The sequence below is a fragment of the Alligator sinensis genome, unplaced genomic scaffold, assembly GCF_000455745.1.
Source record: "Alligator sinensis unplaced genomic scaffold, ASM45574v1 scaffold1155_1, whole genome shotgun sequence".
Taxonomy (NCBI): Eukaryota; Metazoa; Chordata; order Crocodylia; family Alligatoridae; genus Alligator; species Alligator sinensis.
The window spans coordinates 53,979-79,539 of record NW_005842861.1 but is presented as its reverse complement, the minus strand read 5'-3'; the positions used below and the strand labels follow the sequence as shown (position 1 = coordinate 79,539).

The 25,561-nt window shown below is 41.3% G+C and overlaps 1 protein-coding gene across 1 annotated transcript in view; it reads left to right on the top strand.

The window, feature by feature from the left end:
- LOC102371939 (solute carrier organic anion transporter family member 1B3) overlaps window positions 1–10,109 on the top strand; it is a 30,368-nt gene extending 20,259 nt beyond the window's left edge. The window contains exons 9-15 of the mRNA XM_014525674.2: window positions 327–491; window positions 1,343–1,538; window positions 4,361–4,523; window positions 5,386–5,570; window positions 7,274–7,338; window positions 8,526–8,643; window positions 9,367–10,109. Of these exons, the coding sequence (XP_014381160.1) occupies window positions 327–491; window positions 1,343–1,538; window positions 4,361–4,523; window positions 5,386–5,570; window positions 7,274–7,338; window positions 8,526–8,643; window positions 9,367–9,583 (1,109 nt within the window). The 3' untranslated portion in view covers window positions 9,584–10,109. The remainder of the gene's footprint in view (window positions 1–326; window positions 492–1,342; window positions 1,539–4,360; window positions 4,524–5,385; window positions 5,571–7,273; window positions 7,339–8,525; window positions 8,644–9,366) is intronic.
- Window positions 10,110–25,561: the final 15,452 nt, after the last annotated feature.

Genomic DNA, 25,561 nt, shown 5'->3' with positions numbered 1-25,561 from the left:
AGTTCCTGAAATGATGTTTATAGGTGACTCCCTTTTGACTGCATGATGTCCCATTGACTTTAATGTCCAAGTGGTCTTCCTGAACAGTCTATTTTACTAGAGAACCAGGGCTTACTTTGGCATATTTGTGTACACTGAGTTTTATCACTTCCGGTCAGCCCCTTCTTACTGAGGGCCAAATTCTGCCTTTTGATACGCACATGGAAACCCCATTAAGACCAATGGGACTTTCCCATAGATTGCAGAATTTGGCCTTAAATCCCATTATTCACTAATAATTATGCCAAGCATCTTTTAAAATACAATCTTTATATGCTTTCTTTCAGATTTCTTTATTTCTGTGAAAGCAGTATTGGGTAACCGAATATACTTCGTATTTTTGTGTTCTGTACTGTTACAGTTCAGTAGCTTTGTTGGTTTCTTGACTTACAAACCAAAATACATGGAACAGCAGTATGGTCAGTCAGCATCAAAGTCTAACTTCATAACAGGTGAGTAGCATTGTGCAATGATTACTTTTCAAGTGCTCTGATGTACATTTCATTGTATCTTAAGGTCTAATAGAAGAGACCCTTTTGCAACAGAGTTATGATGTGCCTAATTTCCTTATTGGATCTGGTCCTTAGTGCAACTTTAATGTATTGCTCCCTGTTTTTTTATCTGCAACCCCAAATTGCAAATGGTTGCTGCCAAAATAAATCTGCCTGACATTTTGAATACATACAGTTACAAAGCGTTCTTTTGTAGCTTTGTCAGGAGCAGCACTGAAGCAGACCAAACTGTGGGCTTGTCCACATTGTCTCTATGCCGAGTCCATAATCATTTCTGAGAAATGCACACTGTCCACTGGCTTAATCACTTTAAAGTGACCTGGAGCCTACACCAAAAATGCTTTCAGGTTATCATCTCATATGGACTTACTGGAGCATGCCCAGCACTGCACAAAAATAGCTATTGTGCTGTTGAGATTTGGTACATCTGGAGTAGAAATGAGTGGAATGGGCATGCTTCTCAGAGGCACTCCTGGTCTCTACACAGAGCCAGTGTAAACAAGCCCTGAAACCCACAACTCAGAGCCACTGCACAGGCTTAGACACAGCATGGTCCTAATTACACATTTTTCAGCAGTATACAATTTTTTAAACCACAAATGTTAAATTTAGGAGGGAAGGGCAATTTGGGGGACCAGCTTTCCTGGTCTTGTGAGATTCATGAACATGTGCACATATTTTGCATTACAACTTTCAACCATCTCAATTTGCCTTTGCTGATTAAATTAGTTGCATCTATCAGGATGCAATCACATTAATTAAATAGTCCTCCTCCTTGTTTTCTTTTTCAGGATTAACGTCCTTACCTGCTGTGGCCATTGGGATTTTCTTAGGAGGACTTCTAATGAAAAAGTACAAATGGGGTTTGATTGGAGCTACAAAATTTGGATTTGGTGTTTCGTTTTTTGCTTTCCTTATAAGCCTGCTACATTTTTTTGTGGGCTGCGAGAACCATGTAGTGGCTGGACTGACAGTGTCCTATGATGGGTATGCATACATATTCTAAAGCATATGTTACCCTAACTTTTTTGACAACAGTACACAATAATAAATAGCACAAGGAGTTATTAGCGATTAAAGAAAATGCACTGCATCACTTAGCCAGGTCTACATTATTCACTTTTTCCAGCATTGTTACATTGATCAAGGTTGAGAAGGCATGTGATTATAGTATACGTGCAGTCATACCAGTAAATCTGTGTTTATTTAAAAATCAAAACAAAACAAGCTGCAGAGCATTGATTCTCAACCAGGGTGCCATGCCCCACCTGGGATGCATTGACTTCCTTTTGAGGGCACCATGGGATGTCACACAATGTTAGCACTATTAGGTATGTAAACATGATTCACAAGATAAACCCACAGATTTCAAATAGGAATCCACAGTGTCAGAAGTATTCAGATCTGTTGTAGGTCTTTCTTTACTCTTTGCAAAAGAATAAAACTGCTATATTATGTTTCTTTAGTCAAGAAACAAATAATAATTAACCGCTGGCATTTACTGAGGAGTGTCTTGAGCCTAATACAGGATGCATCAAATCTAGTAAGGGGTGCCTTGAGTGTAAAAAGGTGGGGACCACTGCTTTAGAGAGTAGTTTTACTCAGGGTTCAAATTATACTTTGACTCTTGGGGGTGGATGAGTCTGTTAAAAAAAAAAAAAAAGGGCTGCCCATCACAATGCCCTAATACAATCAAAGCCCCCCACCCCTTATGATTTTCAAATCTTACAGGGGGGGGCTCTCATCTCTTATTGGGGGGGGTCAGCCCCCATTCCCCCACCCAAGCTGCCCCATAATTCAAACCCTGGTTTTATTGTTCCAGTTAAAAGTACAGCTTTGCCCGTATAACCATGTCTGCATTTGGATTACTTTGACAGCATAACATACCAATGTTCATACAATGCTAAAACATTGTTAGGGTAGACATAGTCTTATGCTACTTTACACAAAGGCTGAATGATTATATGCCAAGAAAAGCCAGATCATGTATTTACTCAAATACAAGATGACCCTGAATGTAAGATGACCAACCCCTAGTAATTAAGTTCTAGCGACAGAAAATGTATACATTTATTATCATTTTCTATGTATGGAATCAAATTATTGGAGGATCATCGTAAATTTCCCCCCTGCCCCCACTACTGCAAGTGGTGTGGGGAGAGGTGATGAGGGGGGTAATGGGGCAGGTGTTAAAGTACAGACAGTTGGGGAGGCAGTAAGGTGGCATGTGGTAGGGCAACTGGGGGGGCAGTAATGGGGTAGGCAGTGGGGGGTGGTGAGGGACAGATAGTAGAGGGACAGGTAGTAGGGGGCAGACAGTGACAGAGGGAAGCAACTTGCCCCCGCTGCCTGCCTCCCATTGTGCCTCCCCCAACCTTCCACACCATTTCTGCCACCCACAGCCTCAGGTCCCCACCTACCCTTTCTCCCATCTCCCACCTTAAGTCTTCCCCCGCACTTGCCCCTCAATCCCCACCCCCTACCTTTGATCCACAAAGACAGGCTTCATCCCTACTGCAACCCAGGGCACAGAGCATGGTTTCAGCCCAGCCCCATAGGAATAGCGTAGAGCTGGCACTTCTCTTATAGCCTGGCCCCATAGCAGGTGTGGAGCATGCCAGTGTGGAGCAAAGGTAAGGAGGAGTGCAGCAGAGGGGGAGAGAGAGGGCAAAGTGGCATGGGGGTGGGGGACTGGGGGCTATGGGGGAGGAATAACAGAGCATGTGAAGCGAGGTGGGGGGGTAGGGGGACTGGCAGCAGCTGCAGCTCCGGCTCCAGCTCTACCCCAACCCTGAGATGCAGTTGGAGCTGGAGCTGCAACAGCTGCTTGTCTTCTGCCCCGCCCGCTGCTTTATGCTCAATTATAAATTGAGGAGCTTTTCCCCTATGTTCAATGGGGGGAGGGGGAAGGGACCTCATCTTCTAATCAAAGAGACATGGTACTTATAGTCTGGTTTCAATCATAATGGAAATATGCTGATTCACACCATTTGAAAATACTATCCATTGCTTTTTTTCAGTGTTTTGTAAGGCTTTGAAATTAACGTGCTGCTACTTACTTGGAATAAGACAATGATTTGAAAAAGATAACATTTGAATCACATTTGTTCAGAGGATGTGTCTTAGCTAAATAAACATGTCAATGTGATTCATTTATTAAATGAATAATAAAAAGGTTATTTGAAGCTAGAATGTAGTACTGCCAAAGATTTCAATGTCTATTAGAGCCCAAAGTCTGATGTTTCTAGTCCATGACTGGCAGAAGTCCTTTTCTTTATCACAGAATTTTTCATAGCCTCATGGCCATCTTCATTTCAATGAAGATGGGATGGAATCTGAAACAACAGATCAATGTTAGAGGGTCAAGAACCTAGTAACCTACAATAAAGGATTAGTTATATAGGGTTGATGATATCAAGTAGGCATGTCTAGATTTTGTCCAAACAGTTTAGAGGATGCCTCCATGAAAACAGTATCTGCACACTCTCTCCTGTTCTGTGTATACCAGATACCAAAAAAAATTGACATAACCATTTTTAGCAAAGGCCCGGGGTGTGCCTGGGCATGGACATGCTCATTAGGGCAATAGCAACATCACATTTTGGAGGGGTGTCTGATGCATGCAGAATACAATTGAATGTGAGGAGCATATTTTTATGGCAAAGTTACCTATCACAGATACGATATATACAAAGGTTAATTTACTAAATTGTCTTTGTTGACAGTATTTGCTCTATTGTATCAGATATTTAAATGGAAGCTGGATTTGTATTCATATAGTGCTATGCCTTTCCATATTTACTTTACAGGACACCAGTTGCATATGGTGAAAACACTGTATTTTCTTCCTGCAACTCTGATTGCAAATGTGCCTCAAACCAATGGGATCCAGTCTGTGGAGACAATGGAATCACATACATAACAGCTTGTCTTGCTGGCTGCAAGGTTTCAACAGGCCATGGAAAGAACACAGTAAGAACTTCCCCACGTTTTTCCTATTTTTCTGTACAAGAATGGGCAGTTATTAATAGCGTATACATATCGGACCCCTGCTATACATTGAATATATTACGCAATTAACTGGTTAATTGTGTAATAGATTTAGACTGGATGCATGTGCAAAGTAAGATGGACCGCATGTGCAAAGAAATTATCACACAATTAACTGATTAATCATGCAATGAACTTAGACCAGCCACATGTGCAAAGTTTTTCTCACACAATAAAAATGACTATCCAGCTATAAAAAGAGCCAACCAGCTTCAAGTTATTGCTTGAAAATGTATAACCATGGGTAACTGGTGCCGCCTTAGTCAGAGGGGGCACATGCCCTGTGACCAGTCCTGCCAACAGGGAGGGGTCACCCCGAGGCCAATCTTGCTGCCCAGGGGGACCGAACACCAGTGCCCCCCGTGCAAGTGCCGGTCACTGCAGCTGATTGCTGCAGCCACTTCTGGGAGTGGCTGCGACCACTTCTGGAAGCAGCTGCAGTGATTGGCTGGCGATTGCGGGGGGGGGCACCGGTGCTCCCGCCTGCCCCCCTCCCCCCCCGCCCATTGCCTAAGTGGCAAGTGTGGCCAGTCAGGGAGTGCAACAGTACTCTCAGGGGGTGCACGTGCACCCCCAAGCACCCCCTACACATTGACACTGTGTATAACAACTCTATAGCTAGGTTCTATCTAGCTTTAATTTGAAATTCTAGCAGGGCCCTGAATGACCAAACAGACTGGAGAGGAGGAACAATGATAGTGCATTTCTGATGGCCATTGTCTTGCCTGGTAATACTGATAACCCAGGAATTGATTTACTACCAAATTGAAATTGTATCTTTCAGGTGTTTCATAATTGTAGCTGCACTGAAGTTGCAGGTTTGCTATCGGGAAATACTTCGGTAACTTTGGGACACTGTCCAAAAAGAGATGATTGTTCCAGGAAGTTTATTTATTATACAGTCATACAAGTCATAAGTGCTTTTTTCTATGCTTTAGGAGGCACCCCAACATATATGATTACACTTAGGTAAGTATAATTAAAAATCACTATTTAATATACTTAAGGTTTTTTTCCCCACAGTGGGAACAAAATTGGGTCTAGATTTCCTATTTTCCAAAAATTGCAGTAACTACAGCCTTTTACTCCTGTATCTTCTTAACCCTGAATGTTTGTTTTGTATTGTGTTGCCAAACTTAACTATGACTTAATGTTTAGTGTCTTAAAACACTAAACTAAATCAGTCTATAAGGAGCATCTCTACACTGCCTTCTGTCTGCCTTCAGGCTAACATGGCTAACTACCTCCGTCTGTCTAATGTTTAAAAAAAAATCTACCAGTTGCCACCAAGGTGGCCCATGATGGCTTCTTCTTTGTTTGAATTCTCTTTTTCCTTAATGATTATGCTTCCTTGTAATTGCCACTGAATCTATAATAATTCATGTGTACCTGTATCTTTCATGAAGCTAAGTGGGTATGTAATTCTCCCCTAAAATTGTACAATATTATATATCTACTCCATATATTAGTATCATGAATATGGCCGTAACACAAAACAAATACAAGTTATTATGATAGAAATTATTATTACTAGGCATGTTTCTGTGGTTAGGAGCTAAACATACAAAATTAGTGTACATTCTTCATCTGAGTGAAGAATAAAAGAAAGTCCCATGTCTGTAAATTCCCCAAATTTACTTGGATGCAAAGTCAGTGGGAATCCTGATGAAACTTCAAATTAGTACTTTGTTGAGTATGGATATGAAAAAAGAGAATTTAATTCCCTTTTCCTTTTTGCAGATGTAATTATTATTTAATAAGGTGGTCTGCCTCGTCAATAAGTGTAAAGGAAAACAGCAGATACAGAGACAGTTAACTCAAAATCAAATACAGAAACCCTTAGACAACACCAATTTGGTGTGATGTCTTGGGACATAATTATAAATCAACTTGGCAGGCGTATTGTTTTAAGTATTCCAGCATTCCTTAGATGGTACTTTTGAGAATATCATTAGAAGGTTTCAAGATGGTGCTCCGGTGTTGCCATTTCCAGATGTTTTTGCACCAGAGCAATATGACCATTCCTGTTAACTAATAAGCCCTGACAGAGGGGGCAATCTAGCAGGTGCTTGCTGGTATCCATTTCTGCAAATCCTGGATGGAAGTATTGGTATTTCCTTAAAAATTCTCCTCGGTAATTATCTGCAACACATTGTCTTCCCAGGGGATACACAATGGAGAGCTATCGATTAATTCACTCTTTCTATGTCACATAGTATGTTTTGGCAGGTGTAGGAAACAACTCAGTCCTGCAGCTTTGCATTGTATTTATTATGAAGAATCATAGGGCTCCTACAGATGTGTGGGGAGCCTGCTCTGATGTGCTGGAAAACCATTAATCGAATATGCTGGAGCATGGAAATTGACACGGTCCAGCAGCCTTCAATGTCACATGTATCAGCGTCCCTGTGCATCCCTGCATTGAAAAAATGATGACGGGGTGCTTGGAAATAAAAGACATTCAATGACCTTTAGTTAAAAACATCCTGCCACCATTTTTTCAGTGCAGGGATGCACAGGCGCTTTTAATTAGTGTGGCTTGCTAATTAAAGCATCTGGCACCATGTCCCAGAGCACATGTAAAAATGCCCATAATTCTAGTTGGAAATGGCACATTTTAATGGGCACTTGATTACATAGACACTGTATTCATTTATATACATCTATTCTAGGTGTGTTCAGCCAGAGCTAAAATCTCTTGCAGTTGGTCTGTATGTACTCACCATGAGGGCCCTAGGTAAGAGAAATTAACTCTGACTACCTCTATGGCTTTAAATGGTGCCTCTTGGAAAACAGTAGAAGTCTAAAACAGTAAATTAATAAAATGTGGTAAATAACTGTTGTCATGATGTTCTATATTTCATATCAAAAGCTACATCAAATTAGGAAAGTCTGTTTTCGTAGTTTGCTAAGGGTCAGATCAGTTAGGTTTGGATGTTCATAAGGAGGTCATCAAGCCTGTGCTCTTACAGGACAATAGTCTATAGTTAGAATATAAACTTGTTTGTAAGAGATGTTTATCTGCAAAAGAGTGCAAGATAATAGAGCTCCCACAATTGTGGTTTGACACAAGTTTGAAATCTTGATCCTGTTGAAGATCATGTCAAAACTTGCATAGGATTCAACGAGCCCAAGATTCCACTCTAGGCGCGTCATCTTTTTAGAAGGTACAGAACAGTGTGGGGCAGAGCCAGCCAAAACATGGGATTCAAATGCCAAGTGCGCCCTTTGAAAAGGTAAAACCTGTGCTAGTGATTAATCCTGACTCTTCCTAAGCATCTTCATAATGTGAACCACTTCACACAAAGATGGTTCTATGCATACCTGGCCCTCATTCTCGTTCCATTTGAGTGACATACAAGATTCTCAATGCAAATACACCATATGTGGGCAATTATATTAAAGAAATGGTTGTGTATTTTTAGCTGTCCTTAATGCTTTGTTCTATTTTGTATAAAATTATTGCATTGATTTTCAGTGAAATTCAGGCTGTTAAGTGGCTGAATCACAGCACCAGATGGCATGGTCCCAAGTATAGTTCTCAAAATACAATGAGAATCCAGTTCACTGCTGAGAACAGCAGTTCTTCTGCAAACTGTCAATGGTTTTGAGAAAGCAGTTTGGGAGTCATTGGGCTACTAAGTGCTGGAGGGGAGGTGGCGGGGGGCAGTGTTTGCAGACTGGGAGCCTGGCCAAACTCTAATTATTGGACTAGGAGAACTGCGGTATTTCAAACAGAACCAATAAGGGCCCCCAGCTCACTCACCCTGAAACTCCCAATCCAGTATCTATAAAGGGAGTAAACAGTTCCCTGTACCCTATCACCCACCTACAGCAGTAGTGAATCATAGGACAAGTATTTGATGAGAAAGTGTGCTTCTCCATGTGACATCCTGAAGTTATTTTGCTTTTTTAATATTACAGCTGGAATTCCAGCCCCAGTTTATTATGGTGCATTGATAGATAGGACTTGCTTGAAATGGGGAAGAGGAAGCTGTGGACAACGGGGAGCTTGTAGGATATATGATTCTAATGCATACAGGTAAGTCAAATCAAAACACGAGGGGCCTTACTAACTTTCTTTCTACAGTAGATAATTTATTGCTTGAATGCTGTGGCCATGGTAACCTAATGTTGGCCTCAACTTGATTTTAGGTCAGGACAGAATTTCAAACAAATAAATCTTGGGACAAAGTTCCAATGCCCCTGCTTATTTTTATAATGTTTATTAAGGCAAAACTCTCATTAATGTCAGTGAGAGGCCTTCTTGGATAATGTATAAATTTCATAAATTTTGTGACCATTAAAAAAGCATAGTAATCATATGGATCACAAGCAAACATCCAAACTCATGTGACTTATCAAAAACTAGTGTCTATTAGCAGGACTGCTAATTTTGTTGCATTAGCCACCTTTAAGATATGATCTCATAGGAAATAGTCCTATTGGGCAACTGAGAGCACTTTACCTATTTGCATATGTTGACAAGTGCAGGAAGCCACTTCCTCGTGAAGTTTTGCACTGAGAGGGGATTGTAGAGTAAAGTGTGTTAAGAATAACCAAAACCATTGGCCTGAAAAATACTCCACGTTATTTGTATTTTTCCTCACTCCCATTGGCTACACAATTGCTAGGCATCTTTACAGAGCAGCCAGGCTAGAGACTTCAGGAAACTTATCTGCTCTGCAGGAGACCTGGCTCCAGAAGCCATTCTTGCCAGTCCTTTGAAAAAAATAAAGTTGACTTTTGTGGTCTCTTTTCATAGGAAGGCATACCTGGGCCTAATAACAGGCCTGAGAGCACCATCCTACTTGATAGCTTTATTGTTTTTTTTGATGGTGAAGAAACATTATCAAGCCAAGGACTCCAAGCCCACTGAAAATGGAGGAAAAGAAGATATTCCTATGAATGGAGAAACTAACTCAAAAAGCTGTGAATATTCGTCAGGTTCTTCTGATGCAGAAAAAGAATCCTATATTTAAAAAAAAATGTTTGAATCTATATGGCATGAATCAGGACAGCTTCTTGTAAAAACAGGTTATAGAATGTCATGAACAAAACAATAATGATGTTCAGAATGTTAAACCAGTAATTAAGCCATTACTAATGACAAGAGAAGCTAGGTACAAATGTGATTTATATTTAGCTGTGTTTATGAGCATTTTGCCTAATAACATACACTACAAATTTTATGAACAGACTCAAGCTATTAATAAATAATGAAGGAAACCCCAATTTGGCATGATTAATTGCAAGAGTTGTTGACAACTCTTTGGGGCAGGGGCAGCAGGATAATGCAGTTTTTTGTTTCACAGAAAACTGCCTAATAAAGACCATTCAAATCATAACCATTCCCCCACCACACACATACCTGCCTGCTCTCCCCCACCCATGTTCTAGAATCAGTTGGTCTTCTACAAGAAGAATTGTAACTTTTTTACGATTCTATGTTGAGAGAAACCTTAAAATACAATAAGAGCTAGGTACAGACAGTCAAAAAGCCCAAAGCTGAATCAATTCAGTTTTTGCAGATTAGTCTAAACTGCACAGATTAAATTGAAACAGAAGTGAACAGACATTTATTTACCTTTCATTTAGGAAATGCAGCCGTGTGCCTGCAGTGGCTCAGGGTAGAGGCCTGGGGCACTATAGCATGGCTCTCTGGCTGTGTGTTCACTTCCTCTTCCTGCTGCCCCTGAAGTATCTGGGATTTGCAGTCCAGAATTATAGCAACAGGACTCTGCAGGGTTGCTCATCACTTCCTCTTTCTGCTTCCAAGTGACTCTGGAATTTGTAGTCCACACTTACAGCCAGCAGTAAGTTTGAGTGGGGGAAGGGGTGTTTAAACCCCCACCCTGGCCCCACACCCCAGCTGCGGTTTGCCTGGGGGGGCAGTCCCCACCCCCACTGTAGGCTGGGCTGCATCCCCAGCTAAGCTTGTCTCCCCCTCACTCCCCGACTCCCCTGTCAACCAGCCCTCACTGCTTCAGCTAGGGAGCAGAGGGGTGGGGCCAGCCATGCTCTCTGGAGCAGACAGCACAGCCCAGCCCAGGCCTGGAAAGCATGATGGGATGCCGGGGGATTGTGATTTAACTTGAACGAGGAAGGGGTCTGGGACAGAAGTTTCATAAATCATTTTGACCCAAATCAGTTAAATCTGATACTACATTCAACCAGGTTTATCTTAAACCAGTTTCAGCCATTTTGAAACTGATTTATATGTACCATATGACTGGTTTATGTTCTGTTACAGGTTTAAACCAGTTTCTGATCACTTAAATTGTTTTATGTGTAACTTCTGTCCCTAGCCATTGTGTTTCCAACAAAAATTCCATATCTATGCAAGGTATAAGTAGAGTTGCTTGGGAAGGGAATTTTCATTCCGCAAGGAATTTCAACATTTCTTTTCATCCCAAATCATAAGAAAAAGAATGGCAAGATTTACTATAAACCAAAATTTCTAAACAGTGGTGTAACTAGGGGAAGGTGACTGAGGCAACCAGGTGCAAAATTGGCAGGCAGGAGGGTGAAAGAAAATGGCTGCTGGTGGCGTTGTGGTAACTGGAAGTTGCTGCTGTCCCTGTGGTCTGGGTACCAAGCTATGTCACTGTACTGCAGCTCTGAAATATTTTTGACACCTTGCAACAACATTACTGGAATGTTTCATTGCAATATCACATTGATTTTGTTAGGATGTGATCAGACATGCTTTAAGTGTCAAAATGATAAAGTCAAACTGGAATGTTTTGACTTTAGCAACATGTGCATTCCTAACTGATTGATGGTTGCCTATTTTATCCAAAGGAAATGATTCCACCTTAACATCAGAATGAATTGCTTCAATTGTATCCCACTGATAATTTCAATAACAGTTCCCATATGTTCCCATTGTGCTTGTTTAGTTGAATAAGTAGTTTCCAATGGTAAACAGTTCTACTGGAGAAAACATTTTCATCAGCTTTAAGTAGTATCTGAATTTGCTATAACTAAAATTATGTTTTGTTTTTGCTATTCACACTTTGTGGTTGCTATATTTGGCAGGACTTTGTATATACCGTTTCATTGCTTCTGTCGTAACTCACTTTTTTTCTTTATTAAATAGGCTTCTCTAGTCCATGAGGTATAATAATGCAGCAGTCCTGAGTTTAGAGGAGCTAAGTGGTCCTGGTTCCCTCATACCAGCCTGTTTTCTGAATGCCTAGAGAATTCTTCTGGTCTGTGCTGTAGTGGGGAATTTTTCAGCTAGGCTATGAATACAAGTTAGGCCCACTATACAAGGCTGTTTGCATTGTGTGTATACAACATCCTACCCAAGCCATTGAGAGAGATGCTGAGAACATTGGGTCAATCCTACAAACCTGTAATTCCAAGAAAGGCCACAGTGAATTTGAAGTGATAAAACCTGCCAGGTTTGGCCTGGCTAGTAGGGGAACAGAGGTCTGTGTTAACTTGTCTGGGAAGAGGTAAATACTGTGAGGTGTACAGTGAATATAAGTGCCCAGCTCAACCCTCAATGACATGTTACAGAGTGGCAGACCAGCTGTACCCAGGAATTGCACAACTGACTTGAGACCCCTCCAGAAAAAAAAGAAAAATGAAATTATAACAGGAGAGAGAGAAGGACAGAAAATGAAATTATAACAGGAGAGAGAGAAGGAAAGAAGCCATACTTTCTCCTCTTACAAATATTTTAAAGCTTCATTTTCAGAAGCTGTTATTAAAATAAGACATTGATCTGTGGATGCAATTCTGAAAACACCGAAGTAAAAGTTAATGAGACTTGTGCTTCTAATTCATTTAGAGGTTTTCTAAATCCCATCCCACTTCAAAAAAAAATCCTGTTGAAAACTTACCACAATTTACTAATGTTACAAGCAAAAAAAAAAAGAGATCATATTCCAAATATTCAAGCTAGAAAAGGTGAAGAGGAATGGCACCTAGGATGATCAGGGGAACAGAGACCCTGTCTTATGAGACATAGCTAAGAGAGTTTGGTTAGTTTTGGAAGGGTGAGAGGGGATAGGTTTGATCTCAAAGAAAAAGAGGAGTTAGTAAAGCAAAAGGACAATGTTAGCACAAGAAAAAAATGATGTAACCTGGCCCCAAACACCTTTTTGATAAAGTTAGAACGTTTCTAAACATCATAGTACAGACATTCTGGAATAGCCTTCAAATACAAGTGGTAGAAGCATGTCACCTAACTGGCTTAAAGATAGTCCTTTTAATAAATTTAGCAAGCTCTATGTGGCATGGCAGGGGATTGGATTTAATGACCTAGGTAGATGTATTCCAATGCTATTCTCCCATGATATTCTTAATTCAGTTCTATAGCAGCGCAGTGCAAATTTATTCCTGTTTGAGTTCAGTGGGACTGCATATGAAGAAAATTATAATTTAGCATGAATAAAAGTAACTGCAAGCTTCTGAGAGCTCAGCACTTTTGAACATAAGGCCTCATAGTCAGGAGTCTGATTATGGACTTGAGGACCTATTTGTTTGATGTTTTGGAAATCCTGCCTGGTTTCATCTTCACATCTCTGAAGTCCAGAGCACTGTTTTATTAACCTTTTTTTTTCTTTTGAAGATGGCTAATGTGAACATTGTCAAATGAGTGTCAATGGTAGCCCTTTATAAAAATCGTATGTAAATAATCCATTAAAGTGGTCTGTTAAATAAAAACAATATTTTCAATTTTACATTGGCTTTGTTTCCCATAAAATTTGAACTATTTTATTGTGATGGCAGAGTAGATTTGCCCTTTATAAACTAATAAAAAAGTGTGTGTGTGTGTGTGAGAGAGAGAGACAGAGAGAGAAGGCAGAGTAGATTTGTCCCTTATAGACTAATCAAAGTGTGTGTGTGTATAGCTTTTGTAAGTGAAGGCTCAGTTCCTATGAAAGGATGTGTAGGAAGTCCTTGTGTAGACTGATTGCAGTCCACTTCATTCAGCTGAGCATAGTGCTATCCATGAGCAAAGAACTGTAGTTAACTATGTAAGTTTGACAGCATTTTGAAATGACCATTGTTGTTATACTGTTCAAAAACCAGTAGAGGGCACCCAAAGAGAAAATGTTAACTACCTGACGATAGCAGGCCAAGCCTAGTCTATTTGTCATGTAACAAATCCTATCTGTCAAGTTTTAAGAGAAGCTGACTGCCAGATTACTTGTACTGAATGCACAATGCTTTTTTTGAAACCTGGCAAAAATCAGGAGCTACCATAAACTCAGATCTTTGTTTGGATCTGTGTATTATTTAGCAGACTGTCAAATTAGCTTTTATATATCACCATAGGATTCAATCCTCTTAAAACCAGGAAGGTTCAGTGAGCATTCACTTCTAACCCAACCTCAAAGCCCTGAAACTTCCCCACCTTTTGAACTCACAGAACTGGATCCCAAGACCAGGCACTGACAGAACCTTTTTCCCTCTGCTCTAATTTCCATTAGCAATTTATTTGGATGATTTCATACAATAGAATGAAACAAAGATGTAAATAAATTACTAATGTAGTGTGCCACACATATAATGTACCACACGCAATTCCATATTTGGATGTTTTATTACCAATGAGGCTATTTGCTAAACAATTTTCCCAAAATGATTTAAAGTGTTGGAAATGTTGTAATTTATAATGTCATCCTTAGGTTTGAGTGTTAGTTAGTTGTGTCCCCTTCATAGCTTCTGTTTCACACTGTATACATGGCTCAGGAACGTAATGCTGCCTGCATTTAGGGTTGGTTTTTATAAGGTGTTTATATGCCTACAAGATGCAGATAGATGCCTCCTGGGATTTTCAAAGGTGCCTCAGTTTCTAATATCAGTGATTTCAAAGGCACCATGAAGTACTTCTGAAAATTCCACTAGATGCTTGCATTTCCTTTTAGGTGTTTAAATAACCAAATAAATCTGATCCCAAATTCACGTTTTCAAGGTTTGGTTTAGCTAGACTGTGTTTTGGTTTTTGTTGCCCTTTTTTTGTATCCATCAGGGCTACAAAAGTCTTGTTGTTTTAAATTAGAAGCTGGACCCTGCAGTCCACATTTGTAGCAGTGCGTGAAATCTGTGGCAAATTCCTCACGTGTAGAACCAGATGAGCAGAACTGGATAGGAGCTGAATCAAGAATTACAAGTGTTGTGCAAGATCTGTTGATCTGTAATAACTCATTAAAGTATTAATAAGAAGAACTGAGGGAGGCAAAGGGAGTATTTTCCTAGGGAAACATGACTAGCTTGTAGATGTATGGCAGTGGGTGTGGGCCATTCCATTCAACTCAATTACTACATCTATGTACATGTTCCTTCTCCAGATCACTTTTGCAGATCTTTTGACAATAGGGCTGTGCGAAACAGCACCATTTCATTTCAACTTCTGTTTTGATGGGACAGTGTTTCATTTAGAGTTTTGTTTAGTTTTGAAAGCACTGTTATGTTTCATTTTGTCAAAACTGTTTTGCTGTTTCAACGTTTCGCACATAGGCTATAATGGGGAAGCATGAAACTGTCTGTAACTTTGTCACAGTTTGGCAGATTTGGATGAAAACAGCAGGGATAGTAGATCCTTCTGAGAGCATGACGCCTGCCTTGCTTCAAGGAGATCAGTGTAGGGGCTTCTGGGAAACTGCACCTCAAAGTCTTGAAAGCACAACTCATGTCACTTGTAAGTGTGAAGGCACAGTGGGGTGAAAACAGCAGGCATGGTAGCCCCTGCTGAAGCCATGAAGGCTGCCAGGTTTCAAGGAGATAAGTGCAGGGGGTTCTGGGAAATTGCACCTCCAGCTGCTCCCCTGAGCACTACCAGGAGTAACAAGGAACACCGGCCATAAGCTGACAGAGAGCAGATTCAGGCTGGATATCAGGAGGCACTACTTCAAAGTCAGGGCGACTAGGATCTGGAACAAACTTCCAAGGGAAGTGGTCCTCACTCCTACCCTGGGGGTCTTTCAGAGGAGGCTAGATAGACACCTTGCCGGGGTTGTCTGACCCCAGCATTCTTTCCTGCCTGTGGCAGGGGGTCGGACTTGATGATCTGCTCAGGTTCCTTCCAACCCTACTAACTATGAAACTATGACAAGCAAAACTCATGATGTGTGTCTTTGTGTGTGTGTTAAGACACGCCTTCACTGGTGCTGGGGCCTCTACACAACATGGTAGTGTACCCCAATGAGGCCGCCTCCTCCCCTACAGCCTCATCCCAGTCCACTACTTTAAATAACAACTGGTAGCAACTTAGTAAAAAGCACAGTAGCACCAGCAGCATCTCAGGCAGCTGAACTGTGAGACTGCAGGAGAGGAAAGCCCTTCTTTCCTCTCCTGCAGGAGTTTCTTCTCCAGCAGCTGCCAGAGAACTGTCCCTGCCAGCCCCAGCCCTTAGATGTGCCCAGGGCCTGTCATCCTTCTGGTCAGCTGACCAGGGACAAGTGCTAGGGGTGTTGGTCTGAGGACATGCCACTGGCAGAGAAGGTTCTTTGGGTCAATCTGGTATCTTTTAGTAGACCAACTGAATAGTTAGAGAAATATATCTTAGCAAGGTTTCAGGTTGAAAAACCCTTGGTCAGGCTGAGGAAGCATATGCAGTTGGTATGTGTGCTCTTCCTGGATGGAAGGAATAGTAAAGAAGCCAGAGGCTGGCATGCAATGCAGGCAAGAAAGCCAGTCAGTGACAATGGAAATGGAGGCATCAGGGAGTGAGGGACAGGCTAGAATATGGGGGGAAGCAGTGCAGGTAAAAGTGCAGAGGTCCCTGGGGAGTCAGATGTCAGGCAGGTTGCAGTGTCAGAATTCCAATGTCTATATTGAGTCCATGCATTTCTGTACCTACTACCTAGGAGGTTGGTGAAGTGCAGTTCATAGGCTTATCTGTGAAAAGAAGTTAATAAATTCAAACAAGCACTGAACCTTGCTAACCTCATTACCAGAAACCAACTTCCTACAGCCCAAAACACACTGAATGGATCCAGGTCATGCCATGACAAGACATGCAAAACCTGCCAACAATATCTCCAGTATAGAGATGTCTTCACAATACAATGCATATCTCCATCAGGGCACGGAAAATACATGGAGACACCAAGCAACAACTGCACACTAGAATAAGCACACACTGAAAATCTATCAAAGACAACAATGGAACACCACCTGTCTCCGATCTCTCAGGCCTAATCCTCAAAGGGAATTTGCATGTGTGGATGCTGCAATTTCCCCCTCCTCAGCAGGCAGAGGCACAGCAGCAGGAGGAGCAGACTCAGCTGAGCTGCTTGCCTCTGCAACCTCTACCTCAAACTCCTCTGAAGTGCCTTCTCAGGAAGGAGACCTGGCTTTAGGGGAAACCTGAGAAGTGTGGAGCACAAACTCAGATGATTCCCCCTCCTTCCCCAGAATTTTTCTCGCTAGGGCACTGAGATCCAGCTCCAGCTCTTCCTCTGGCACTGGAAGGCTCAGCATGGGAAGTGAAATGGGGGTGGAGGAGACTGTCATGCTGGTTCTGCTGCTTGTTGTCATGGTCGTTGTGGTGGGGGTTATGGCTGGTGCTCTTGGAGGAGATGCAGAATCAGGCACAGGTAGTGGTACTGGCACTGCTCCACTCTCCTTGCTGCCTGTACTAGTAGAAGCCTCATATCTGCTTGTTGTAGCAAAGAGGCTGCGTATCAGTTTGGGGGGGGTGGGAGGAACTTACACCTCTCCCTCTACCTGCTCATCTGCCCCTCCCTGAAGGCTTGCCGGCTGCCTCTCCAGCACACTTCATGGTGCATTTCATAGTGTCCTGTCTTTGCCTTGTTGTGCTGGAAAATCTGTCTCTTCTTCTGTAATATTATCTATCTGATTTATGCAATATATGTAGATATTAAGACAATTGCATGTATGTGTATTTATGTAATGTATGTATGTCTGTATGTATGTATTTATGTAATAAATAAAATAAAAATATAAATGTATGTATGCTTTTCCTATATAAATTTTATATTATAATATGCAATATAATTATGCTGTGCTTCCCTGCACAGTGAATGGAATGCACATCGTGAGAGAAAGCACAGATTTGACAAGAATCAAAATAGACTAAACAAAAAGAGGATTTGGGGGGAGGAATAAATTAAAAGGATTCAATCAATGAATATAATAATAAAATAAAAGGGTATACAAAGAAAGCAAAAGGTATTGTGGAATCCCACTTGCTAGGCTAGCAAGTAGGAAATCGGTAGTAGTAGCCTTTGTTGTCTAACGCTGCCGAGCTTCTGGAAGATAACTCAGTAACTGACCCCAAGTCAGAAAGCAAGCCAGTTCAAACAATGCTGCCTTTTATGCTGTTTTTCTATCCCTCCCCCAGAGCACTGGGATTGGAAGGGACCTCAGGGAAAGATCACAGTCACTGGCCAGCTACACAGTCAATATCAAAGCAGTTCATTCCCTCTTTTTCCCCTCCCTGTCCTTACTTTCTGTTTCCCTGCAGGCAAGCCCAGCTTCAAAACTTGAAACATTTCAAAACTTTCAAAACATTTTGACTGCCCTCGTTTTGCTTCGAAGCGGTTTCAAAACCTTTTGTTTCATTTTGATTTCACTGTTTTGAGCTCAAAACAAGTTGAAACAGTGTTGAAATGAAACAGCTAGAGAAATTTCACGCTGCCCTAGTAAGAATGACTTCTAGAACCTGAAATGATGAGCCATCTTCCTTAGCTATTAAACTTCAAAATAAGTTTTCTTCTAAGTGTAATCCTTGAACTTTCATTGCAGATATCAGTATTGTTCAGTTCATTTTGTATTATTATATCTTGACTTAAGGAACATACTATTCTCAGTAGTGACTAAGCCAAGATTTTACTGAGACGCTATAAGCTCAAATCTTTCAATCCATGAAAACATTTATTTCATGCAAAACTTAAAATTCATTGGTCTCAAGTAAAAACCAAAACTCTTCATTAGAAACAAATGTGGAGAAGGAAGAGAGAATGAAAACTAAATGAAAGGGATCTGGAGTGTTGCAGAATTTGAAGTGCTATTTTTTTTTTTACTGTAACTTTTGCTAAAAGGAGCCATAAAGTTTTTGCCTTAATTAACTGTGCACACTTTTAAACCTGGCACTTTTATCATGGCTTCAAAAATTTATGTATTTGCCTTTCTACAACACTGCGAACTTTTTAAACCAGATTGATAAGACTTGTTTTACCAAAGCAAATATTAATTTTGTTGTCTTAACCATGCCCTGAATTGTTAAGGTTTTCAAGATTTTGATTTTTTTTAATTAAAATTTTATTTCAGTAACTCTTGACACTCATGTCATGAACTCTCAAGAATCAACAGAAAAGGCAGTTTCCTTTGCAGAGAGAGAATTAACAATACATTTCCCCATCCTTCTTTCCCCAGCTGTTTCCTTGTAGCAAAACTGGGGGTGGGTGAGCAGAGCCTTAGTTATGCCGTTGCTGTTTCCCCTTTCTTCTGCCAATCTGCTTGTGGGTAGAGTTAAGCTGCCATTGAGTAAGTGTACCTGTGGCTATTCAACAACCCAAAGTGACTCATGGATATTACCAGTTCTCAGCATATTTCCTTAGAATAGCAGAGGAATCTGTGATGGGGAGAGAATGCATATTTTTTCTGACTGCACCATCTTAGCTTACGCTAATCATAAAGACTGACTCATTTAGAAAAGCCTGGGTACAAAATACAGGTAACAAAAGCAGATCTCATTCTGCCTTGCTACAATACCAACACTGTGACAAGGACAACAGAAACCGTCTTGTCACCTACAGGAGCCACCTTGAGTACCCTGGCAATATCATTAATGACTTCCATCCCCACCTAGAAATGATGACCATCTTATTGCTGTAACCTGAGTGGTACTCCAAGATGTACCCCCTTTCCAATTGAAGAAATCAGAGCAGGTGCATGGGCACTGTGGGAGGTGTAGGGACCCTCCTTCCCCTATAGAGCAGAGCCAGATCGCCAATGGGGACTTAACCATACACCTTTTAATGAGAGAAACAGTGGTGGGAACATAACATATATAAAGCAGGAGGTATAGGGGACACTACAATACCCCAAGGGGACAAGATTCAATAAAGTTTAGGCATTCACATTCATAGACAGTTAACAAAAGACAGGTTTAACAAAGTATAAAATGCTAACAATGCAACAAACAATAGTGGTTGACAAAATATAAAGTGCATAAAATACAAAATGCCAAACAACAAGAGATATAAGGGACTGGGGGAAGAGGGAAAACACTGATATGAATGTCTTCTCCCAGTCACTTTACTTACCCCTACTTGACCTAGCCAAGAACTGAACTCAGATCTCCCACATGGAAGGCAGAAACTCTATACACAGCCACCACTGTGGGATTGCTTTAGGCTGTAAGGGCTTTTGAACTTCTGGGAGCCCCTGCCTCATGTTGAGCTTCCCTGCCTCTTGCTGGAGAACCAGAAATAGAGCTGGGAGCCTCATTGGTCCCTGCACAGCCTCTGGTTGGAGCCCAGCAGGGAGCCTCTCCTGCCAGCTACATGCTGTACTGCTGAGAGTTCAACTACTGCATGTGGATCCTGCTCCTTCTGACTTTCCTGGGGCAAATGCTCCTGCCCTGATGGGCCAGCTCTTTGAAACTCCTTCCTCGTTGTCCCTCCCTGGTCTGTCTGAGTCAGCTGCACTGCCCATTTTATCCCCCTCTGGGTAACCCAAGGGGACAATCAGGGGACATAGAGGGTGAGTCTCCAGGGCCTGATTGGTGAGGAAAGGGAATCCCAAGCCCTCCAATCATTTTTTACCCTTTCAAAACCCCTGGGCCAAATCACTACCAGCTGGGCAGTCACATTGCCCTGGATTATAAGCAACCCTGCAACTTCAAGACACATCTCTCCAGCAACAGACTACCTAACTCCAGTTCCCACTAAGCCACCAGATGCCAGCTGTGCCCCCTCATCAACACAGACCACATCATCACTGAACCAAACAACACAGATTATAATAGCTGAGGGTCATTCACCTGCTTCTCTACCAATGTTATATATGCCATTACTTGCTTTGTGCTATATAGTTAAATACATCTTTGTTCAATTTCTTAAATAAGTTGTAAAAACAAAAGGAAGGCTGTAAAATGAGATGAAAACAGAATGGCAATAAGCAGTACTTGAAGATGGTAAACGGACAAGATATCCTTGCTTCCAGAAACTGTAATTTTTATAAGAACATAAATCCCAACTCATTGTCACCTTTCAGCACCATGGAACCCGCATGAACTTGCCCAGGGAAGGGTGAATGTATTAAGAACCATAGTGAGTGGTAGTGCTAAACTCAACCTGCACAACTAGATTAGATTGGTTGTGGCAAGCCCAAGCACCCTATAAATTGCTCTGCTGAGTGGAACTAGAAACCATCTGTGAAAAGGAAACAGCAACATGTGGCAGGTGAGATGGAGAAGGAAGTAGGCATAGGGTTCCCTTGTTGTATAGTGTTTCCCAAATTAAACGGCAGCTGAATTCAGGTAAAATCTATAGGACAGAATGCCGATAAACAACAAGCCGCTCTTGGCTCCTAGCGTAGCAAAACCCCCAGTTTTTTGGGGGCGAGGTTTGTATTTATTTTAAATGCATTCCCTCCCCTTCCCCAACCATTTCTGACCTTTTCTCTCCTCTCTTTTCCCTATAGATAAATAAAAGTAAGCTAAGATGTAGGATAAGCTTTAAACATTTTTATTTTGGTAGCAAGTTTTTGGTTTTGGATATCCACTGTTTTATATTGTATTATTATTAGGTTTGTATTGATTCTTACTGTTGTATATTGTATTATTATCATTTTCATGTTGATTTTTATTGTTTCATATGGGTATTGTATGGTTTAGGCCTGTGTTTGTAAGTGAACCAAAGTCATGTCAAGTTTCCTTTTTTTTTTTTAATTTCAAACCTCCGTCTTCTGTCCTCTGCCTGGGCATCCCATGTTGCAACTGTATAAGTCACATACCCCCTCCCATGTAAATTGGTTCCCCGATGAATGAGTGTGATTGAAAATGATTGAAATACAATGATAGCAGGCCTCTACTGAATGGCCTGTAATGACTGGGCCATCACCTCGCATTGATTCACCCAGGAACCATGGACCTTATCCAGGAACAGAGACAAGACCAGCATTTGAAAGACAAAGGAGCCTGCAAAACTAGCAACTTTCACCATTACAGACACCCGAAACTGCACATCCCTGCATGGAGCACACATGCTTAGTATGCCAGGAGCTGACCCTTGCCTGGGCGTGCCTCCTGTCACTAGGGTCACACAAGGTCTGCCCCTATAAAAAGGGGCAGTGAAGATGGACCCAGTGGGACGCCCTCTCCATCTGGACCAGCACCATGCCACGCCACCTATCCACCCAGAGGCCCTGCCGGCGACCCCCCTTCTGGACAACACCTACTGGACAAGGACCCCTTTCCAGCCTGGATAGGTAGATATTACCTGCACACCTCCTCCTACAATTTGGACTCTCTCTCTCTCTCTCTCCTCCTGGACTTCAGTGGACTTCAGCCCCTGCACCAAGCCTCTCTAACCCCTGCTGCCATTGTGTGTGTGTGGTGGGGGGGGGCGCAAGGGAACCAATTTGACATTGTGTCACCATCTCCCCTGTTCAATAAACCCACTGTCATTTGCAACCCCAAGTTGCATCATGTTTTACTGAACCCCAGTCCCTTGCCTATCTTAAATTCCAGCCGCATTCTCTCTCTCTGTCTCAGCTCCAGTCACCACCATCTCTGCTAGTTTCCCAATCTCCTCACAATTCCATCTCCCCTTTTCTGCCCTTTCAGCCTCCCCTGCTCCTACTGCCTTTTCCCTGTGACTTTCTATTGAGTTTCTCTGCTTTCCTGCTTCCCTGCCAAGCTGCTGCTTTTCCTGTGATTTTCTGCTGTCCATCTCTGTTTTCAGGCTTCCCCCACACCTTCTGTAATCCTCCCCCTGCAACTTCCCAGCTCCTATTAGCTGTCCTGTAGTTTGCTCCAGCAGCTGGAGCCTTGCTCTGACTTCCAGCACCTACCGCTGCTCCCTGCAACTTCTCTAACTGCCCCAGAGCCATCCTCTGGCTCCCCACACCCAGAGCCCCTCTTTTAACGCCCACACTTTCCCTTGGTCCCATTTTTCCCCTCTCCCTACCTACCTTTTCAGCTCCCCTGTAGCTCTGGCTCCAGTCCAAGACTCTGTGCCGGCATGCTTCCCTGTTCTGCAGGCTTTGGGAGTTGTCTTTTAATCAATTAAGATCGATTAACCTAAATTTACCCCCGAGCCTCAGTTCTTCAGACCAGGCCACTCTAGTCTACCGGTTCTAATCCCAGTCTCAGTGACTTTCATTTCTAGTAACTTTCACTCCCTACACTTCTACTTTCTTACCTTAACCTTTCCCCAGCTATCCCAAGTACACCAAGCACATACATACATACATACACATCACAACACCCAACTTAGGAACTCACCTGTGTGTATGTGTATGTGTAGGTGGGTGGTTAGTGAATACACATATATATACACATATAGATATCATTGTGTGTGTGTGTGTGTGTGGTATATGAATTAGTAATCCATGTATGTATATTGGATGTGCAGGTGTTGGTAACTGGTAACTGATTCTGTCTAAATGTGGTGTGTGTAGCATGTATAGGCTTAAACTGGTGATAAGTGTGCATAAAACTAAACTAGTTATTTGGAACGTGTGTATCTGAGTTGCTAGTGTGAGTGTGTATGTATGTATGTATGTATGTATATATATGCAGACAAGGTTCCTTGGGTGGATTTGATATCTTTTATTAGACCAACCCAAACGGTTGGAGAATAGTTATTAAGCAAGCTGTCGGGTTCAAAAACCCTTCGTCAGGCTAAGGAAGCTTCAGCAGTTGGTGTGTGCTCTTCCTGGATGGAATGAAAATGGAATGTATATATATGGCATTGTGTGCATAATATACGAATTAGTGATCTGTGTCTGACTTTTGGGGTGTATATAGTGTATGTGCTTGAATTGGTGATAAGTATGCCTGTGCCGGAGCTGTGAGTGTGTGTGTGTGTGTGTGTGTGCACCTAATTGATTTGTGTGTTTTGTATATGTGCAATTGTGTCACACCCTCCTGTCTAACAGCACAATATTGAGATCCTGAAAGTTGGCCTGACCCCTCAGGGCAACACTAATATACTCCTATGGTAATAACAGCTCTTTTTCCTGTTTTATCTGTCGCAAAGCTATTGAAACCCATTTTTTTCCTGGCAGTTTTGAGTAGATAACCATCATTAAACAACTGATTATTACCAATATGGTTGTTCTGATTTGGGGCAAAAACAAAGGCTGAAATCCCTGTCTTTCCAGCTTGGCCAGATATAAAATTAGCTGTTGTCATGCTTTATTAGACCCACAACCTTTATGAGTTTTTCTTCTGAGAAGTTTATGACCTCCTATATATGCAGGAAGGTTTTGATATTACTTCAGGTTGATATTTATAATGCCTTTGCAGTGACTAGTTCTTAGAATATTTTTTATTGTTAGAATTCTAACTTATTCAGACCATTTTTCTGAAAAATACCATTAGTTTAATAACAGCATAATAGGTGTTGCTTTGACTGCTTTAGATTTTCAATCTTAGAATTATGCACTTCAGAATTTCTGCACTTAGGAATCATACAATTGAGAAGTGTTATGCAATTTAGAATTTCAATCTTATTTTAATAGAAGCTTTTCATCCCACAAAATCGGTTTGTTTGGGTTTTTTAAATATAGATAATATTTAGCATATTGCAATTTTAAATAGTTAAGAGAATACTGTTCTTCTTAACAGTCTTTTGAGAGATGGTTATTATTTTTCTATTTTTGCCAGACATTGCAATATTTAAGCATTGCCAAGCAACTCATTCACTTTCCAATTACTGTAAATATTCTACACTAAAACAGCCTCTTATATTAGTGACCAGTCCTACATCAAATGACCATGCTGTATTGCTTATACATCATCTCACTGGTCACAGCAAGAGTTTCAGAAAATGTTATGGTTTGTATAAAAATACACAATATTAACCAAACAGATCTCTCAGAAGAGTCCTGTCATTCCAAGCTTTGAAGGAATGGCCCCGGGTTAACAATGCTGAGGCAACATACAGGGCGTGTCTACACATACATGAATGTGCTTTTGCTACTGAGTATTAAACATGAGGTACTACATAAACGAGCATTAGGCTGCCCTAATGTGCAGTAGCAAAAGTGCATGCCTTCTTAGTGACAGTGCAGAGTAGCCTATTTTTACTGTGCATTGGCTTATTACCAGTTTTTGATACAATGCTTTAATACACAGTAGAATAGGCTACTGCACCTTAAAGTGCATGTGTAGACATGCCCACATTGGACAAAAACCACCAACATCTTCTGAAGAAAATTTTCCAGTCAAGATGCTTTGAATGGTTGGATGCTTCAGGGTATATATACAACAAGAAGGAAGAGGAAACAGGGGGAGAAAGAAGAGTGTGGGGTGGCTTCACTAAGGAAATCCTTAGCACCTTATGAATAAATTTCTGAACCCAGGGGCTTCTGTCTTTGAGAAGACCCTTGATTTGCTTTTAAACGAAACTGGTTCCTAGCTTTCTAATTTGCCATTCTGAAGTCTGCTTACAGTTTGTAAACAAAGATTATATAAACTGGATATTTTTTACAAAGCCTGAATCCAAGCAACCAATACTTCCCTTGAAAATGGACATTTTCAAAATGTAACATAAAGAAAAACATTTTGGTAACTAAAAGCAAGTTACATAGTTTTACAAAGCTACACTGTATATTCTACAGGCATAGATTTATGGCCCAGGGTGTTTATCTCCTCTGATACTTCTGACTTTCTGTTGTCCAAGGACAAGCATAAACTTCCTAGAATGTATTTAGCTTAAACATATTATTTTAGGTAACTTAATCCATAAACTTAACCCATAAGCATCTGTTGACCTATTCTGCAAGCATCATGGCTACAA